This window comes from Raphanus sativus, chromosome 5 (assembly GCF_000801105.2).
Source record: "Raphanus sativus cultivar WK10039 chromosome 5, ASM80110v3, whole genome shotgun sequence".
Taxonomy (NCBI): Eukaryota; Viridiplantae; Streptophyta; class Magnoliopsida; order Brassicales; family Brassicaceae; genus Raphanus; species Raphanus sativus.
In genome coordinates, this window is record NC_079515.1 from 13,718,534 (window position 1) to 13,736,951 (window position 18,418).

The following is an 18,418-nucleotide window of genomic DNA, read 5'->3' on the forward strand; positions in this document are numbered from 1 at the left end:
ATATAAATAATAGTTATTGGAAAATATTTTAGTAAAAATAAATTTTTGAATATATGCATATTTTAAATTAACTTTTCATATAAATCAACTTTAAATTATTATTTTGATTTGATATATATATATAAAGTTTAAATTTTATTTTTGTGATTAGTTTAGACAAAAAATATTTTAGGAAATTATATTAGTCCATTTTTGTATACCTATATTTTAAAGCTGGTCTAAATAGATAGTTTTTTCATAATATAGTGTACTTCCAATTTTTATTAATAACATAAACCTTACTTTAATTTTTAATATATTGTTATCCATGTTTTCAAACAACATTATAGTTTTTTTAAACTGCTATTCATATTTCCAAACAAACATCTTTTTAAACTGATATCTATATTTCCAAACAAACATGTTTTTTTAAACAACTATTCATGTTTCCAAACAACATAATTTGTACTTCAGTTTTAATAATATATATATATATATATATACTATTAAAAGTGAAGTACATTTTGGTACTGTTTGGAAATATGCATAGTATAATAAAGAGATTGTTTGAAAATATGAATATCAGATTAAATATTTCTTTTTATTTGCATAATTAGTCATTGCATTTACAATAAATTAAGTATTTCCTTTTATATTTCTTTTAATTTATTGATTCTACCAATGCATTTAAAATAAATTTCAATTAACTCATTATAATAGTTGTTGTTTCTTTCTGGTGAAATTAAAAACACAAGCTAAAATATATAGTATATATTATATAAAATAAATTTTAATTTCAGTATACTTTATTTAGTTTAGTCAAATATAAAAATTTCGAAGTGAATTTTGAAGAAAACAAAAATATCATAAAATTAATAATAATTCATAGAAAAACTAATGCAAACAATTTAAATTTAGTATGTTGCTTCTTTTTAAAATAAATTAATAAAAAACAAAAGATTAATATATGAATAGTACAATTACATCATGACTGGTGAACATGACATAGTTCTTGAGGAATGCAGTTGACAGATCATGGAAACTGTTGACGGAGTTCTCAGATAGACTGTTGAACCAACTGAGGGCTCCCCCTGCGAGGCTTGCAACGAAAAGTTGGCAATAACCGGCGTCTTTCTCTTCGTCGGAGAAGTTTGCCTTTCTCATGGTGATGTTAAAGGATGTAACGTGAGCCGTCGGGTCAGTAAGACCATCAAAAGTTGGTAGGCAGAATTTTTTCATTGGTCGGAGCCGTACGTTAGTTATTTTCCGAGAAAAAGGGGTTCAAAGAGTCTCGGCGAGGATACGCTTGATCTATAGGGTGGAGGTCGTCATGCAGTGCATCTTGGAGTGGATGTCTTGAAGTGACTGCTTGAGTTCTGCAATTTTGCGGATCGTCTGCAAATCCGGACCACCGTGAGTGAGGACGACTTCGCCAACGTCTAAGTGCTGAGTGTCGGCAGCCTGGTTCGCGAAGTCGGTTGTTCTGTCGGTGTTGAACAACTATCTCGAATCATCGTCATTGCTGCGCTGGTGGGCCCATCACGAGGAACAAGGATCACAGCTAGAGCGGTGATATGTTCGGTCGCCGCCTTCTGGGCCGCGTCTTGTCGAGCCATGCATTCCATGAGGGTGTCAAGGAAGGCTGGTCCTATCAGTGCTGCGGTGACTGGGGTAGGATCTAGAGCTTCTGGCTCTTCACCGGAGGTGGAACCATTGTGGTTAGGATTCATCTGTATGACGTTACTTCGCTATGCTCCACGGTGGGTGCCAACTGTTTAAACCGAGTTTGGTCCAAAACAAGTAATAAGGACAAAATTTATCAGTGGGTTATTGCAATAACGTTTCATTAGACGAATCGAAAGTTTGTCGGTTACAAAAGAGGAAAGAAACGTGCAGAGTTTGTCGGTGTTCACAGAGCTAACCGGAAGAGTACAAGTCGGCAAGAAAGTAAAGTAAATAAACCCTAATTCTAGCCGTCAAATGTGTGTCTTAATGCTCGGATCCTATTCTTGTTCCATCTCCCCTTCCTTACATAAGCAATCATTTTGTGTTCGCCCTAAGTATCCCGTCTTAACGGGCCTCATTTCGTTGGGCCGAGTAACGGACCGATGAGCTGGACCCCGACTGAATGCTTACAGTCGATGACTTGTTTGTCTGCTAAAAGCTTCTAGCACTGAGCCAACGCCTTAACTCGCCGAGCCGAGCTTTCATCTTGGTTTGTCGGGCCTGATCACACTATTTTTGGGGACGGATGTAGTCCATCCCCTAAATTCTCTGGTCTAGATTGCTTTTATATGTTCATAGTCCGTATACTTGGTGCGTTGTAATCACTACAAGTGTTGTAATGCCATCAAGTTTAGAAGCCAAGAACATGTTGAGTTTTATTGATAAACTGTTTCCGATTCTAATACGGTTTTCAAAATTTGGAGTGGTGGAAACAACATAGTGAAAATCAAAATCAAATATTCTAAGCAAGAACAATAACAATGGACTGCAAAGGTTAACCAAATCGTCTTTATCTGAAACTGATCTTAATGGTCAAAGACAAAGACACCACTAGGTGCCACAGACATGCACATGTCTTAAGTAAAACTAAATGCATACAAGTAAAAAACCATAAACACCAAGTTACTATATATTGAGGAACTAGCTTGTTGCTTAGATTGACATTCGTAAAACGCCATTGATCAACCTGCAATATTGAGTTTCAATTACATCAGTAAATAGACTTATGATTCAATCTTACAAATGGCAATTTTCACCGTTATACAGACCAAAACTCTGGCTTTCTTTTTTTTTTTTCCTACAGAGAGAGCTGTGTGAAGAGTAGCTCTAACTCCTCCTCTTGCGACAAGGTTCTCTGTCACAACAGGGAAACGAAAGTGCCCAAACAGGTTTAATAGTTATTTATTTTCCGTTCATCCAAATGTTGAGATTTTTACTTACTTGGCCAGATAAAAGGTCGTTGATTTTGTTGAGAACCTTGAGACGATGAACTGCATAAACACTGTTTGAAGGAAGTTTACTAACCCTTTTAATCTCTTCCTGAATGACGCTCGATTTTTCTTCACAGCCCATCTGATTCCATCTTTCTCCCACACGATTAGCTCTGCTTCCCATACTTAAAAGAGCTTTCGAAATCGATTACGCTGAGCAAGAAAAACTTTAGTTTAAAATTGAATCGATAACCAGAGCAGATATTAAAGAAGTTTTTGTTGGATTGAAAAAGAAAAGTTGAAATTTTACCTCTAGGTAACGGATTCAGAGCTCACAGTTTCGGATCTTTTTCAGAGGGATTTTGATAAGAATGAGACCTGGGATTAGATTCCGCTTTTTGATTTTTTTTCAGCGTAATCAATTTCGATCCCCAAATAACCAAACTAAACCCGAGTTTGACCAAAAAAAAAAAGAAAACCCGATTAAAAAAATGGTAAAACCAAATCTGAGTTGTTAGTGATAAAATATCCGGGTAAACACAAAAAAGTGATAAAATATCTAGATAGATCCAAAATTTTAATTTATACCAAAAAACTACATTTATCATTTATTTTATTTTATCAATTTAGCTTCGTATGATTAAAAATCAAAATTATTAAATACTACTCTAATTTTTAAATAGAATGTTTTCTACTATATTTAAATTTTAAAAATAATTGTTAAATAAATTATAGTTATTATAAATTCATAACAAGAAGAAAAATATTAATAATATACTAAGTTTAAGACAAATATATGTCAACTAGGTAATTGCCCGCCGCACCCTGTGCGGTAACTATATATCCAACAATATTAAATCTAACATGTGTTTTGTATTTAAATTTTTTATGAGGGTGTATAATTAATGTATAATATTTTTAAGGGACAATGAGGCAAATACTCCAAAAGCGAGGTCAAATTAGCATATTGCCCATGATGTGATATAGTCAAGCCACGTGATGCCTTTTCGGTGTTGGGTTGACAAAAATACTCTTCCATGTCTGACACATGAAACGCAGCGGGACTGACACAACAGTTAAAAAGAGCTATCGTGCAGAGTTTGTAAGACCGTCAGAAGCCATAGGTTAGATTGTAGCTGAGTTCTTCTCCACATGCTTAGTCAGGGTCTGAGTCAATTGTTTGGACAATAAGTTTGAGATTGCATCTGTAAGAGTAATGGACCTGTTCCAAAACGCAGGCATGGAGGGCGATTCGGCGAATAGCTTTGGCCAACCGCGGCGATTTGGTATGATCGGTTAATAAATAAGGTTCATCAAAAAATTTCAGTTTTTCAAATTTTATACTCAAAATAAAATATCTCATGTGAAATCTACAATTTTGATGAAAAGAAAAGAATAAAAACGCAGCAAAATGTATTGTCTAGTGATAATAGATCTGATGACGGCAATGGTTAAGTTACAGAAAACCTAGGCGACAAAGAGAAGAAGAAGATAGTATAATTACTATTTTTCCATTCATTGAACACAAGACATAGGCAACTATAAACCCTTCCAAATTCCACTAGACCACAGCAAATCATTGGTAAACAACAAAACAAACTAGTATATATAACCTATCTTTACAAAACGGAGAATACTATTCCAAATTAGTTCATGAAACTGTAGCATATGGTATTACTTTGTACAATTTAGTATAAAGTTTAGGAAATATTTTGTATGATTTAGTATAAAGACAAGCTTTATTAGTAACAATAAAAAATATAGTTAAATAAATATGTACCTGTTAAATAAAATGTTAACATTTACGCATAGAAATATCAACTAACAAATTACTAGAACCAAATACAAAACTTTAGCATAAATTATTTCTTTGTATGATTTAGTATAGGGTTTAGGAAATATTAGACATAAAGACATAAGCTTTATTAGTATAAATACATAAGCTCTATTGGTAATAATATAAGATGTAATTAAGTTAATATGTGGCTGTTAAATAAAATGTTAACATTTACGTATAGACATATCATCTAATGCATTGTTGGAGATAAATACAAAACTTTAGAATAAAGTATTTATGTATGATTTAATATGCTCTAGTATAAGGTTTACGGAATATTTTGTATGATTCCATATAACGACACAAGCTTCATTAGTAATAGTAAAATAATGTATTTATGTTAACTTGTACTTACTAGATAAAACGTTAATATTTACACATAGAAATATCAACTAACAACTGCTATAGTGTTACCCAAATTGTGATATTTCTGAATGAAAATGTGATTAACCGTAACTGTATTTGGGATATTTTTTAACACATATCATATGTAGGGCAACATTATAAAATTTAATACTAGCAAAAAATAGCATATAACATATTTGTATAATTTTGTATAAAGACTAAGTATTATTAGTAATAGCAATATAATATTGTTAAATTAAGATGTACACGTTAAATAAAATATTAACGTGTACGAATATAATTATCAAATAACAAAATGATTAACCAACATTGTACTTGAGTTATGTTGTAAGACAAAGTTGAAAAACTATAAGAAACATATATAATTTAGAAAAATTTAGAATACTACAAATCATCTTGATTTTGATTTTATTTGAATTATATGATTACCGGAAAAGAAGATGTTTTAGAGAGTTACATCGGAGCCGGCATGAACAGTATGCAGACCACAATTTTAATACACGTGTATTTTACTTTCTTTGCAATCTTATCTTTGAAGTGTATGCTTGTGGTTTGTAAACCAGTTTGTACTAAATATGGTGTATAATTACCATTGTGGACTTTATTAATCAAAATACATGTTGACAAAAAAATTACAAATACACGTTAATAAATTTACGTAGCATATACATAATTTGTTGACCGATAACAAAGAACTCATATAATATGTACATGTAAAATTAACTGTTATTTAACAGAGAACGTTAACGGTAACATGTCAATATCGGCTAAGTCTATGCACTTACGTAACTTCAAAATTTGTTAGCTGTTAATCTATAATTTAGCAGGTGGATGAGACATTTTAGATATAAGTTAACATAGACGATAACAGAAACATATGTTAATATCAGCTAAGCCTACAAATATATGTGATGCATTCATATTTTGTATAAGTTATGAGATGATAAATAATTTATTAACTGATAAGATTAGCAATATTTGTTAGCGGTTAACTAGTAGACTCTAAGCTTCTTATCTATTCAATACATGAAAAGTAGATGTTAACAGTTAATCTAGAATTTAGAAGATAAACAATACATCGGGAGTACCTGAGAATTTTATTTAAAGGTTTTATCGAATACTTAGTATATATACTTTATATTTTGATGAATGGTATCGAAGTTCACTAGTCTAGTGGTTCAAAACTACATGTAAAATCCTCTTAGTGTGGGTTCGAAACCCCCAAAATGCTATTTTTCCTCATTTTTATTATGGTTTATTTAATTAGGGGTAGAAAAATAATTTCGACTTTGTCTTCTTCCTTGCGAATTGTGCAGCCCTAAGAATACCCAGCAACCTACTGTATTTAGCTTTTGCTTCAATGTTTTATCATTTTTTCACCAGATTCGACTTAATTTTGATGATTTCTTCACATAATTCGCCGTGTTTTTGCAATTTGATAGCCAAAACGAGAATAAATTTCGACACCGCGCTATTTTCCCGAACAGGTTCTTTTCGCTACGGTCGAGCTCTGGCTGCGTTTTTGAACATAGATTCTATGAAATGAAACGACCCCACAAACCTCTAGCTCTTTGTCCACTTTTGGGAAAGTTTTGAGACTTTGTATTGTCCAATGTACTGAACAATGCCTTCTGCACATCACAGAGGAACTAGTCATGGTAGGACTGTTAGATTATAGGGACAAAATGGTCACGAAAATTCATGGATTCTTTGCAGGATAAAACACTAATATATGCTCCATTTGGAGTTACTGCCACCAATTACTCTATTTTTAATGTATTATTCTTTAATTCTAAGCTTGAGAATATGGACCACATTGAAGCATCTCATATTATATTCATCGTGGGCTTTTCATTATCAAGATGTTGGAGAAATTAGCCCAAGGCACATATGCTTTTTATTTGTTGTTCTCTTATCTTTTTTGTTTCTTCCTTTTTGTCTTTTGGTCTCTTTCTCTAGTTCTGCTCTTTCTCTCCCTCTATTAGAGGATATATACGAATATGTTAATGTACATTCGGATATATTCAGATATGTTAATATTCCTGTAATCTAGATATACATATCTTCGGATATTAGGAAACATTGTAAGTATATATACTTTGGTCCTTTGACCTAGATCAATACAAGAAAACCATTACTCTATTCTAGGTTTCTTGACATGGTATCAGAGCTTTAACAAGCAAATTTTTTCTGCGTACCCTTTTTCTCTTTTGCTACCTTCTAAACCGACATCATGGGAAGCAAAGACGGCGACGATACGTCACAAGAATCAGGCGTGAAGAACTCGGAGTCTTCACCGAACCGTGTTGAGACTAAACGCAGGACCATATCACCTTATGATCTGTCCTCTAGTGATAATCCGGGGTCCGTTATCTCTCAACCATTACTTAAAGGACCTAACTACAACGAGTAGTCTACGAATCTGCGTATGGCACTTAAGGCACGGAAGAAGTTTGGCTTCGTTGATGGTTCCATTCCACAGCCACATCAAGACTCTCACGACTTTGATGATTGGTGGACCAACAACGCTCTTATCTTATCTTGGATTAAGCTTACGATCACCGAGTCTGTTCGATCTAATCTCTCCCATCTAGAGATTGCTAGTGACTATTGGGAACACATTCGTCGGAGATACTCCGTTAACAATGGACAACGTGTCCAACGCATCAAAGCTGAGCTCGCCACTTGCAGACAACATGGCCTCTCTATCGAGCAGTACTACGGGAAGCTTATGCAGCTTTGGACATCTCCTGCAGAGCACCGCATCACCAAAACCTGTGCCTGCCCTGTTGGTGAGAATTTGGAAAAGGAAAGAGAGGAAGATCGTCTACACGAGTTCCTCAAGGGTCTCGATGAATCTCTTCATGGATCAGTCAAATCTAATCTCTTATCTAGAGACCCATTACCCTCGCTGGATGTTGCATACAGTGCTCTCTTACAAGATGAAGACTCCAAGCATACCACTCGGGTCTTAGAAGAACAAGCTGAGCATATGTCTCACGCGGTTAGAACAAACTCTGTTCCTGCAACATCTTCTGGAACCTCTCTGTCTCGTGAAGAGAGAATGAAGCTTCTCTGTAAAAGTTGTGGACGAAAGGGACATCTTGCTGATAATTGCTTTCGTTCCCTTGGTTATCCTGAGTGGTGGGGAGATAGACCTCGTGGACGCCTTCCTTCAGGAAACAACGGTGGACGAGGAAACAATACGACAAATCGCTCCACGACTTCAGATGCTGCCCGCGCACATGCTATGACACATTCTTCTCCGCAGCAGCACTCTGCGCATGCCCTTACACCCGCTGACCGAGTGGGACTTACAGGCCTGACTGAAACCCAGTGGACCACGTTGGTCACAATGCTTAACGAACACAAACCAGCAACCAATACACTTTCTGGTAAGACTAGTCTTTCTTCTTGGATTGTTGATTCTGGTGCGACGAACCACATGACCGGTTCACGTACCTTCTTATCTGATATACGGGACACTGTTCCATTACCTGTTAAGCTACCTGATGGTCACATTACGCTTGCAACACAGCGAGGAACAGTTACTCTTAGCCCTTTGCTTACGGTTCAGAATGTTTTATTTGTTGAGGGTCTTCAATGTCATCTGATTTCAGTTTCTCAGCTGACTAGACAGAAAAGATGTTTGTTTCAGATCACTGATAAAATTGGATTGATACAGGACCACATTTCCAAGATTCTGATTGGAGTGGCTGAAGAGTCTGGAGGGCTATACTTTCTGCGAGGGCTGGAGTTTGCAGGCGTGATGCATCAGGAGAAACCAGTGACTTCAGATGTTTGGCACCATCGACTCGGGCATCCCTCTTTTAGAGCTTTGGATTTTTTACCTATTTCTTTATCTACTACTAGTGTGATTCAGAATAAGCCCTGTGAGATTTGTACAAGGGCAAAGCAAACTCGTTGTTCTTTTCCAACAAGTATTAATAAAACTACAGCTTTATTTGAGATGGTGCATTGTGATTTATGGGGACCTTATCGCACTACTTCTCGTTCTGGTTCAAGATACTTTTTGACTTTGGTTGATGACTACTCGCGTAGCGTTTGGCTTTATCTCCTACCAACAAAGCAACGCGTTTCTCAAACATTAAAGAACTTCATTGCCATGGTTCAAGTTCAGTTTGATACACGAGTTCGCAAGTTCCGTAGTGACAACGGAACAGAATTTATGTGCTTATCGACATACTTTCAAGAGCAGGGTATACTACATGAAACTTCCTGCGTTGGTACTCCACAACAAAATGGTAGAGCAGAACGGAAACACAGACATATTCTTAACGTCGCACGAGCACTTCGTTTTCAGTCTTCTCTTCCTATTGAGTTTTGGGGTGAATGTATTTTGACTGCAGCTTACCTGATTAACCGCACTCCCACAGCTGTGCTTCGCGGTAAAACTCCTTTTGAACTACTCTACAATAGACCTCCTCCGATATCTCACTTACGAATCTTTGGCTGCACGGCTTTTGCGCATAATCAGAATCATCGAGGAGACAAATTTGCCTCTAGAAGTATTAAAGGAGTATTTCTTGGCTACCCTTCTGGACAAAAAGGTTGGCGTATATATAATCCTGAAACAAAGAAAATTTTCACGACTCGAGATGTGGTCTTCTGTGAATCAGAGTTCCCGTATGCTACTGGTTCCTGGCTCTCTAAGTCATCTAGTTCCAGCTTGATTTCTTCTGCATCTCCGGAGCTTGTATCTCCATTACCCGCTACTCCCTTCGAACCTGAAACAGAACAGAGTGTCCCCCACGACACCGATGAACCTGCACAACTCGTCTCTGAAACATTGCCTACAGAACCTGATCTTTCTTCCTCGACAGATTCTGATACAGCAGAACCCTTAGTACCTGCAACTACAGAAACAGAGCAAACAGAGCAATCTGGCTTACCGGTTAATACTACTTCTGAGGCACCGTCTGACGCAGATGCAGGTCAGCCTACCTCTCCTGCCATTGTTCCGACTGAAACCTCTACTACGGCGACAGAGCCATTGCCCATGCCTACGACGACAACGTCTACGGCAGACTTGAATTCACCGTCTTCTTCTCCGATACACGAGCTTGGTCGTGGTCTGCGTACAAAAAGCATCCCAGCTAAGCTCCAGGACTATGTCTTACAAACAATTACACCGTTTGTATCTCGTTCTTCAGATGTTCCTTATGGACTTGAATTCTATGTTGATTGTTCGTGGTTTTCTGAAAGCCATCGTCACTTTCTCGCGGCTATCACATCATTGATCGAACCTACTTCTTATTGTCAAGCCATATTGGACGAGATTTGGCGTAACTCGATTACAGATGAATATGTGGCTCTTGAGGAGAATGGTACTTGGGAGGTTATTGATTTACCTCCTGGTAAACATGCTCTCAGCTGCAAATGGGTCTTTAAATACAAATTTCGAGCAGATGGGACTTTGGAACGCCCTAAATCTCGTTTGGTTGTTTGTGGAAATAGCCAAGTTGAGGGCGAGGATTATGAAGAAACCTTTGCGCCTGTCGCCAAGATGACGACAGTTCGAACTTTCCTTCAAATCGCAGCATCTCGTAACTGGGAGGTTCATCAAATGGACGTTCATAATGCGTTTCTTCATGGTGATTTGAAAGAAGAAGTTTATATGCGTCCTCCACCGGGATTCAGAGGTTCTGATAAGAACAAGGTCTGTTTATTAAAGAAGTCACTTTATGGTTTAAAACAGGCTCCTAGATGCTGGTTCGAGAAACTTTCTTCTTCGTTGGTGTCATACGGCTTCACACAGTCACTCTCGGATTACTCTCTGTTCATCATGGAAAGAGGTGCAGAGTATACTCAGGTCCTTGTTTATGTTGACGACCTTGTTGTATCTGCGAGTTCAACGTCTCTCTTGACATCTTTTAAAGCTTATATGAATCGCTGCTTTCATATGAAGGACCTTGGTATTTCTAAATACTTTCTCGGTCTCGAACTTGCGCGCAGTCCTCTTGGAATTTATCTTTGCCAAAGAAAGTATGCTCTTGGCATTATTGAAGAAACTGGTCTTCTCGCTGCTAAACCGGTTGGATTTCCAGTAGAACAGAATCAGACTCTTGCTCTCGACAAAGGTCCGGATCTTGTAGATGTTGCTGCCTACCGAAGACTTGTAGGACGCCTCATTTATCTTGCTGTTACACGACCTGATTTGGCTTACTCGGTTCATCTTCTTGCTCAGTTTATGCAGAAGCCTAAACTTGCTCATTGGAATGCAGCTTTACGAGTTGTCCGGTATTTGAAGAATAATCCAGGCCAGGGCATTCTTCTTCGCGCCAACACCGATCTTAAGCTCTCCGTTTGGTGTGACTCTGATTGGTCCGGCTGTCGAACTACACGTCGCTCTCTTACTGGTTGGTTCATTACTCTTGGTGGCTCACCCATCTCTTGGAAAACACAGAAACAAGACTGTGTCTCTCGCTCAAGTTGTGAAGCGGAATATCGAGCTATGTCGTCTACGGTTCAGGAGGTTCTCTGGATACGAAATCTTCTCCGAACATTTGGTATTACTTTTACTACTCTGATTCCTCTTCATTGTGATAGCAAATCGGCGATTTACTTGGCGGCTAACCCCGTCTTTCATGAACGTACGAAGCATGTTGAGAACGATTGTCACTTTATACGCGATGAAATCATCAAAGGTGTCATTGCCACGAAGCATGTCTCTACTCATTCTCAACTTGTGGACATTTTTACCAAGCCTCTTGGAAGGAAAGGATTTGATGAGTTTCTTCCCAAGTTGGGAGTTCTTGATCTTCACTCTCCAACTTGAGGGGGGGTATTAGAGGATATATACGAATATGTTAATGTACATTCGGATATATTCAGATATGTTAATATTCCTGTAATCTAGATATACATATCTTCGGATATTAGGAAACATTGTAAGTATATATACTTTGGTCCTTTGTCCTAGATCAATACAAGAAAACCATTACTCTATTCTAGGTTTCTTGACACCCTCTTTCTGATTCAATTTTTTTTTCTGGTAATCTTTCATTACTTTGTTTATATATCTTGTCTCTGCCTTCCTTGCTCAAGAAGTGTCGCTGCTGTAAACTCATAATAATTCTTCTATCTTCTTGTTTATCCCTCCTTAATTTTGTTCAGATCTACCCCTTTTTCAGATCTATCCCTTTTCTATTGAACTTCAGATCTATCCATCTTTCAGTTATTTGTAATGTAAGCATTCATCCACCGAAGCCACCGTACTTATTTTCACTTACTGTCGATGGCATCTGTGACATCACTGCCGACCGCTGACGCCCCCACCACTACCTAAACAAATATATAGTTAAAATATATTCACTGTTTATTGTAGTTCTTATTATTATTAAATTATTTATATGCCAATTTCTTATGTATTCAATTTTTTTAGTAGAAGAGTTCATATTTATATATGGTTGTTGCATTTGTACTTTTGTGTTTCACTTTTTACCTTTCTCCAATTCAATCCTGAATTCAGAACATGCAAGGGAAACCAATTTTTATTTGCCTCTATATTGCTCACAGCCTCACGAAAAACGTTTTCAGGAAAAAAATTAAACCAATTGTAAAAAGTCAAATATCTAATTCAAAAGGAGAGCAACACATGGTTCAAATATCACATTTTAAGCAATATTTTTTAAAAATTATATCATATATTTCTAAATCAGAAACATGTTTATATACTCAAGAAAATCACCTTCGATCATAAACCAAATATTTTTAAATTATTAAAATAAAACATAAAATCAACTCTAAGACCATATCAGTTGTAATTTATAATCATAAGTCATTGTAATAAAAACAGAAGCGTAAAGGCCCGAATAAAACTGACTTAACTCGACCTCACTTAACTCTGAAAACCAAATCAGATCGTATTGTAATGTAAAATAGAAGCCCTAAGGCAAAAATAAAACTGACTTAACTGTAAAACAAAAGCAGATTCTTGTAATATAAAATAGAAGCATAAAAGAGATGAGTAGTATCAGTCTGACAATTCAACACTTTGAAAGATCTCCTTATAAACGACATTTAAGGTCTTCTTCTGTGGAATTTCCTTCTCATCTGTGATTAAAATTCTTAATCCTTCTCTTGACGTTACCCTGGAAACTGCAACATACAACTGACCATGTGAGAAAACTGGTTTTGGCAAAAACAATGCAACTCTTTGCAAAGTCTGGCCTTGACTTTTATTGTCATCGCAAAAGCAACAGCAACAGGGAACTGTCTACGTCTCATTCTAAACGGGAATCTTGCTTCAGGAGGAGAAACAAACATTCTTGGTATCAAGACTTTCTCACCAACATTATTTCCTGTTATAAGTCTAGCTTGGATAACATGTTTGGCCATTTGAGTGACCAACAGTCTTGTTCCATTGCATAAACCACCAATAGGATCAATATTTCTAAGCAACATGATAGGAGTACCAATATTTAGTTTCAGCTCATGATTAGGCAATCCCGAAACCTTAATGCTATTCAAATACTCCTGAGTATAAACCATATAGTCTATTTTGCTTGTGTCTGATGTATCAATACTATCAGAGTTTAGATAAGTTTCCTCCTCACCTAATGAATGAATATCCCAAATAATGAGCATAAAACAGAACATGAACACTTTTAATAATAATACATTCACTTTCTAGAAAATAATGTTAAAATTACCTGGTAGCTGTGATAACATATAGTCATTAATTATATCAACGTCCATATTTCTTGGACTCAGTATCGCTCTTCCTTGGAAAAAATTTGGGTTGCGCTCGTTGGGAAAACTAACACCGTATACGTCTTTTACAATCTCCTCGACAGGGTTCTTACATTGAGTTATCAGTAAATCCTCAGGTATATCTATTTCCACTTCTCCAGGATTTGGCTCGTTTATCTTTCCATTTCCTATGTCGAGAATCCATTTAGAGAAAGCTTCAATTTCCTTCGACCGATCTCCATCAACATGATCTCTTGTAAGCCTCATATTTTTTGTCAGCTCTAATACCTTACAGCTAGGCCATAGATAGGAAGAGGTTATGGAAGACAAAACAGTTTCAACTCTACCACCATTGACGATAATTGGTAAAATCTGCCTAAAGTCTCCCCCAAGACAACAACTTTACCTCCAAACACCTTATCACATTTAAGAATATCACGCATAGTCCTGTCAAGTGTCTTGAAACAGTGCTTACTCATCATGGGAGCCTCATCCCAAATAATGAGGCTAGCTTCTTTGACTAGTTCTGCTTGATGCGATCCTGCACTGAAATTACAAGTTGTACATTCAGAGGCGGACCTACTTGTAAGGTAGGGGTGTCACTTAACACCAGTTAAATTTTAAAAACCAAATTTGCAAGCCTAAAACAGTGGGTTTCTTTAGCTCTTTTGGTTAAGTTTCTATGTTTGACACCCATTAACCTGGGTTCAAGTTCTCATTGTGTATATACTCTAGTATAGTTTTGTTTTTACCATTTTCTTTTGACCCCCCTAAAATTAATTGCTAAGTCCGCCACTGTGTACATTCATTAACAACAATTGGTATCCCAAATCTAGAATGAACTGTCCCCCCTCCTTGTAACAACAACGATGCGATACCACTCGATGCAACATTTAGAACAATCAAACCTTTCGACCGAAGAGCAGCTCCCAAAAGACTCCACAAAATGTTTTACCGGTACCGCCAAAACCGTAAAGGAAAAACATACCACCAACACCGCTCTGAACTGCTGTACTGATTGTCTCATAGACTCCCTTCTGCTCGCCAGTCACAGTAGACATCAGTTTGGTATGTAGTTCTTTTAACTTTTCCCGATCATAGCTTTTTTCAACTAATATAAGATGATTTTTATCTTTATCAATAGCTTCTTCATCTAGAACAGGAGCATTCTGAAAATTAGGCAGGGAATTATTATTTTTACGCAGATATTTCTCTATCTTAGCCAAACCAATATTCTTCAGCTGGTCACTGGATAGTGTGAAATCTGCAATTTTTAATCACAAAATAAGGTTGATATAAAAATGATTTTGCAGATGCAAGGGACTACATAATTAGATAATAAAAGAATATATCATTAGTATTTCAATAGTATTTTGGATTTCAATAGTATTTCCAATATAACGAAGAAACTTATTGTAATTTCAATAGTAATTTGGATTAATTTTGTATTTGATTCAAGTTTGGATATACTTTTACATTTAAAATCAAATTGTGAATCATATTTGGGAATCTTCCCAATTAATAAATGAATTCCTTCATTTCAGGTTGGGAACGTACGAATTGTGTGAACTAAGTCACACGTCTGAGCTTTTACATTTTTGTCGGCCCTCTAGTCGCCGCAAATAAGTCTCAACCTTCAACTCTTCTATCTTCTCCTTACAAAGTGTATACATTGTTTTCCTTAAACTGAACTTTTCAAACAATTTTAGCAAAAAGGCACTCTAAAACAATAAACTATATATATAAACTGCATATATCTGTTCAAATATCCAAATCCTTCTGAGTCTCTTAGATAAACATCGATCCCAACGAATCATCTACTATAATAACCCACTTTGAGAAATATAATCCAAAATGATGTACTCTTCATCGTCTGTACTAAAACGCCTCATTTTGATCAATTTCTTGGCCATACAACTACTCCTTATAAGCGGTGAATTGCCCTTAAACACGACCAATGCATATCTGAACCACAAATGCTTGGTTAGTCAAGGAAAATACAAGCCGGGAAGTGAATACGAGAGACGTGTAAATAATATGATCGAAATGTTCTACAGTGGCAGTTACAAAGGTTTCTACCTGTTTGGTAATGGTGCTGAATCCGCTATCCTCCAGTGCCGCGCCGATTCCTACGGGACCAAGTGCCACGACTGCTTTGCCACCGCCCTCGCTGTGGTAATGTCTTATTGATTAGTTATAATTTTTTAAAAAACTGTACATAAAGAGAAAAATAACAATTGATTATATCTTGATTGGTCTCTTTCAATCTCTTTATTGATTGTGGCGTCGATATTTAAAATGCATATTACAGCTTCGTAGGAAATGTCCGTGGTACAAGGGCATGATAATTTGGTTTGACCAATGTCTTCTCGCCTTTAGTTCTATAGATTTTCTTGAGAAGATCGATTACGACAATAACTTTTGTATGTCCAACGCGAAGAAGTTGGGAGGAGATAAGCCTGCTTTTTCTAGGACTTTGAATACTCTCATGGACAATCTGACGACTTTAGCCACCACCACTAAAGGTAAAGATAATTACACAATGTTCTCTGCGGGGGAGACGTGGTACAAGGGTGATAGGATGTATGGAATGGTACAGTGTACATATGACCTATCACCAAGAGCTTGTAAGGAGTGTTTGGTTTTTAATGGCTTGCGTTTTAAAGATTGTTTGAGTGATAAACGAGGAGCAAGATTTGTGGGTGGGACCTGTACTTTTAGGTTTGAGTTTTACCCTTTTATTTCTGAGCCGGTCCGAAATATTTAATGAACTAAATAAATGTTACACTTTTTGTATGAATTTTTTCAGTCAAAAATTTATGTAACATCACGTGCTACTCTTGTTTAATGTATGTTTAAACAATAGAACAACAAAATAATGTTTGAGTAAATGAGTGCACACCTATTTTGTTGCTTTAGGCCGCTTCAAGAATGTCTTCTCTTCTCTCCCGTTTCTTTGATAGAGATCAGTCTCTTTTTTTTAACACTGAAGATTTTATGTTAACCATGAAAGGATACAACTGAGAGATACAATTTTGGGACACTAATTAAGCTGACTACAGAGATGTCACCGGAAACTATGCCGGCGAAATCACAATTTCTCGGAAACAAAGCTAACACAGGGAACCATAATTACAACGAAAAACATGAAACAAAGAACTAAAACCAGATTAAAATACAGAACTTAAAGATTAAAACCAGCAGAGGCAGTAGTATCAAACCCCAAATCAACCAAACTCCCTGAAATCTAACGATATTAATAAATGTGGGAATCGAAATTCACACCGTCGATTTTAATGAATAAAAACGGAGGAAAGCAAAGTTAATCCGACTTTCCTTAAAGGTCTGGATTCTCTGCGATAGCCAACGACAAGTGACCGAACAAATGCGGAAAATATAGAAAGATAACAAAACGAATTTTACGTAAAGTAGATATTTATTTCGAATTCGTGTAAGAGCGTTGCGATGATTACAAAAGATCGTAAGAGCTTCGGCTGCGAGAACATGCAACGATATTCCTAGTTCTAGCCGCCTAAGACCTTAAACCTAATTGAGTCGCAGCTCGATAACAAAAGACGAAAATCATACGAAAAAAGTTTTGTTAAGATTTGGGACTGAACCTTAAGAAAGGCTGCCTACGTACTCCTTTCGAGGATCAAGTCGGACGTAGTTCAGTTAGAAAGATTTGAACAAGAGATCGAACTGCCTGGCGGAGTTCGTCTAGTATGAGCGTTGGTCATAGAAACAGGCATGTCCAGAATAATGCCTAGGGTTTCTATGTGCGGAACTCTAAGTAAAAGAATCGTTAGATCCTTCCGAGAGGAACGGAAGTCTGCGGACAAGATGAAAATAGAACGAGAGGTGGCCAGACGGTCTAGGTCCTGCCTTGCTAGTCTAACCACCTAAGTTATAAGTTCTCTAAGTCTAAAATCTCGGACTGCTCTCTCCTCTCTCAATTTTCGGATTTTTTCTTCTCCTTGTCCCAAGCTTCTTTATATACTCTTCCTAGGTCGGTCTATCCTCTCTTTGGGGCAGATTTGTAGCGGCTTTTTCCTTTTTCGTCGATCTTCATGTTTATCAGGAAACTTTACATTTATCCTCGGAAACTTGACATTTATCCTACTTTCGGGAAATAGAATAAACCGTCATAGCTTCGTTGGGCCTGAACCCTTAAAATCGTAAGTGAGTCCGTGGGCAACATTCAAGCCTTTGAAAGTTTACATGATTTCTCGGAAAGATTGTCTTTCTCCGCAAAACAAATCGTATAACTTAAAGAATCGATGTTCAAGTCGATCGTTCTTGTTTTACACGATACACTTTACGAGAAAACAACCTTCTCAGTTTTAGTCGTAAAACTTCGATGATAACTTCAGTCGAGACGAACCGAGAGACACTATGTCCGTAGCTGAGATGACACGACCATACGAAAGTATACGGAATTCACGGGAATTGGTCTAAGTTTGGACAGGCCGAACGCAAAGGAATCTGCCTTGGAACTTCAAAGAGACCGTTCTCTCAAACCGTGAGGACCCAGAAAACGATCAAGATATCAAATCGAAACCCTCGCCGAGACGGGTCTGGCCGT

The 18,418-nt window shown here is 36.8% G+C and overlaps 3 protein-coding genes across 4 annotated transcripts; 1 reads left to right on the top strand and 2 right to left on the bottom strand.

Annotated features, from left to right (window-relative positions):
• Nucleotides 1-2,479: 2,479 nt before the first annotated feature.
• On the bottom strand, nucleotides 2,480-3,386 carry LOC108859460 (uncharacterized). 2 transcript variants are annotated; one of them, XM_018633365.2, is made up of 4 exons: nucleotides 3,226-3,386; nucleotides 2,926-3,128; nucleotides 2,754-2,839; nucleotides 2,480-2,671 (listed from the first exon to the last, which is right to left on the bottom strand). In XM_018633365.2, the coding sequence occupies exons 2-3, from the start codon at nucleotides 3,097-3,099 to the stop codon at nucleotides 2,783-2,785; spliced, it is 231 nt and encodes a 76-aa protein (XP_018488867.1). In that variant the 5' UTR covers nucleotides 3,100-3,128; nucleotides 3,226-3,386; the 3' UTR covers nucleotides 2,480-2,671; nucleotides 2,754-2,782. The 2 variants fall into 2 exon arrangements, with proteins under 2 accessions (XP_018488867.1, XP_018488866.1); XM_018633364.2 differs by having other exon boundaries at nucleotides 2,742-2,839.
• Nucleotides 3,387-13,227: 9,841 nt separating this feature from the next.
• LOC108858272 (uncharacterized) lies at nucleotides 13,228-14,100 on the bottom strand. The gene is made up of 2 exons (XM_018632223.1): nucleotides 13,794-14,100; nucleotides 13,228-13,697 (listed from the first exon to the last, which is right to left on the bottom strand). The coding sequence occupies exons 1-2, from the start codon at nucleotides 14,098-14,100 to the stop codon at nucleotides 13,228-13,230; spliced, it is 777 nt and encodes a 258-aa protein (XP_018487725.1).
• A 1,421-nt stretch (nucleotides 14,101-15,521) lies between these two features.
• On the top strand, nucleotides 15,522-16,660 carry LOC108860435 (putative cysteine-rich repeat secretory protein 17). The gene is made up of 2 exons (XM_018634319.2): nucleotides 15,522-16,008; nucleotides 16,145-16,660. Exons 1-2 carry the CDS (start codon nucleotides 15,688-15,690, stop codon nucleotides 16,598-16,600), a joined length of 777 nt encoding a protein of 258 aa, XP_018489821.1. The 5' UTR covers nucleotides 15,522-15,687; the 3' UTR covers nucleotides 16,601-16,660.
• The last annotated feature ends 1,758 nt before the right edge of the window (nucleotides 16,661-18,418 follow it).

Bases quoted from the DNA above. Each gene is read 5' to 3' on its own strand.
- LOC108859460 (XM_018633365.2), bottom strand. From the start codon at position 3,099: ATGGGAAGCAGAGCTAATCGTGTGGGAGAAAGATGGAATCAGATGGGC. The intron at 2,840-2,925 runs GTAAGTAAAAAT...CTGTTGTGACAG, and splicing joins ACGACCTTTTATCTGGCCAA to AGAACCTTGTCGCAAGAGGA.
- LOC108860435 (XM_018634319.2), top strand. From the start codon at position 15,688: ATGATGTACTCTTCATCGTCTGTACTAAAACGCCTCATTTTGATCAAT. The intron at 16,009-16,144 runs GTAATGTCTTAT...TGCATATTACAG, and splicing joins TTGCCACCGCCCTCGCTGTG to CTTCGTAGGAAATGTCCGTG.
- LOC108858272 (XM_018632223.1), bottom strand. From the start codon at position 14,100: ATGAGGCTTACAAGAGATCATGTTGATGGAGATCGGTCGAAGGAAATT. The intron at 13,698-13,793 runs GTAATTTTAACA...TTCATTCATTAG, and splicing joins TATGTTATCACAGCTACCAG to GTGAGGAGGAAACTTATCTA.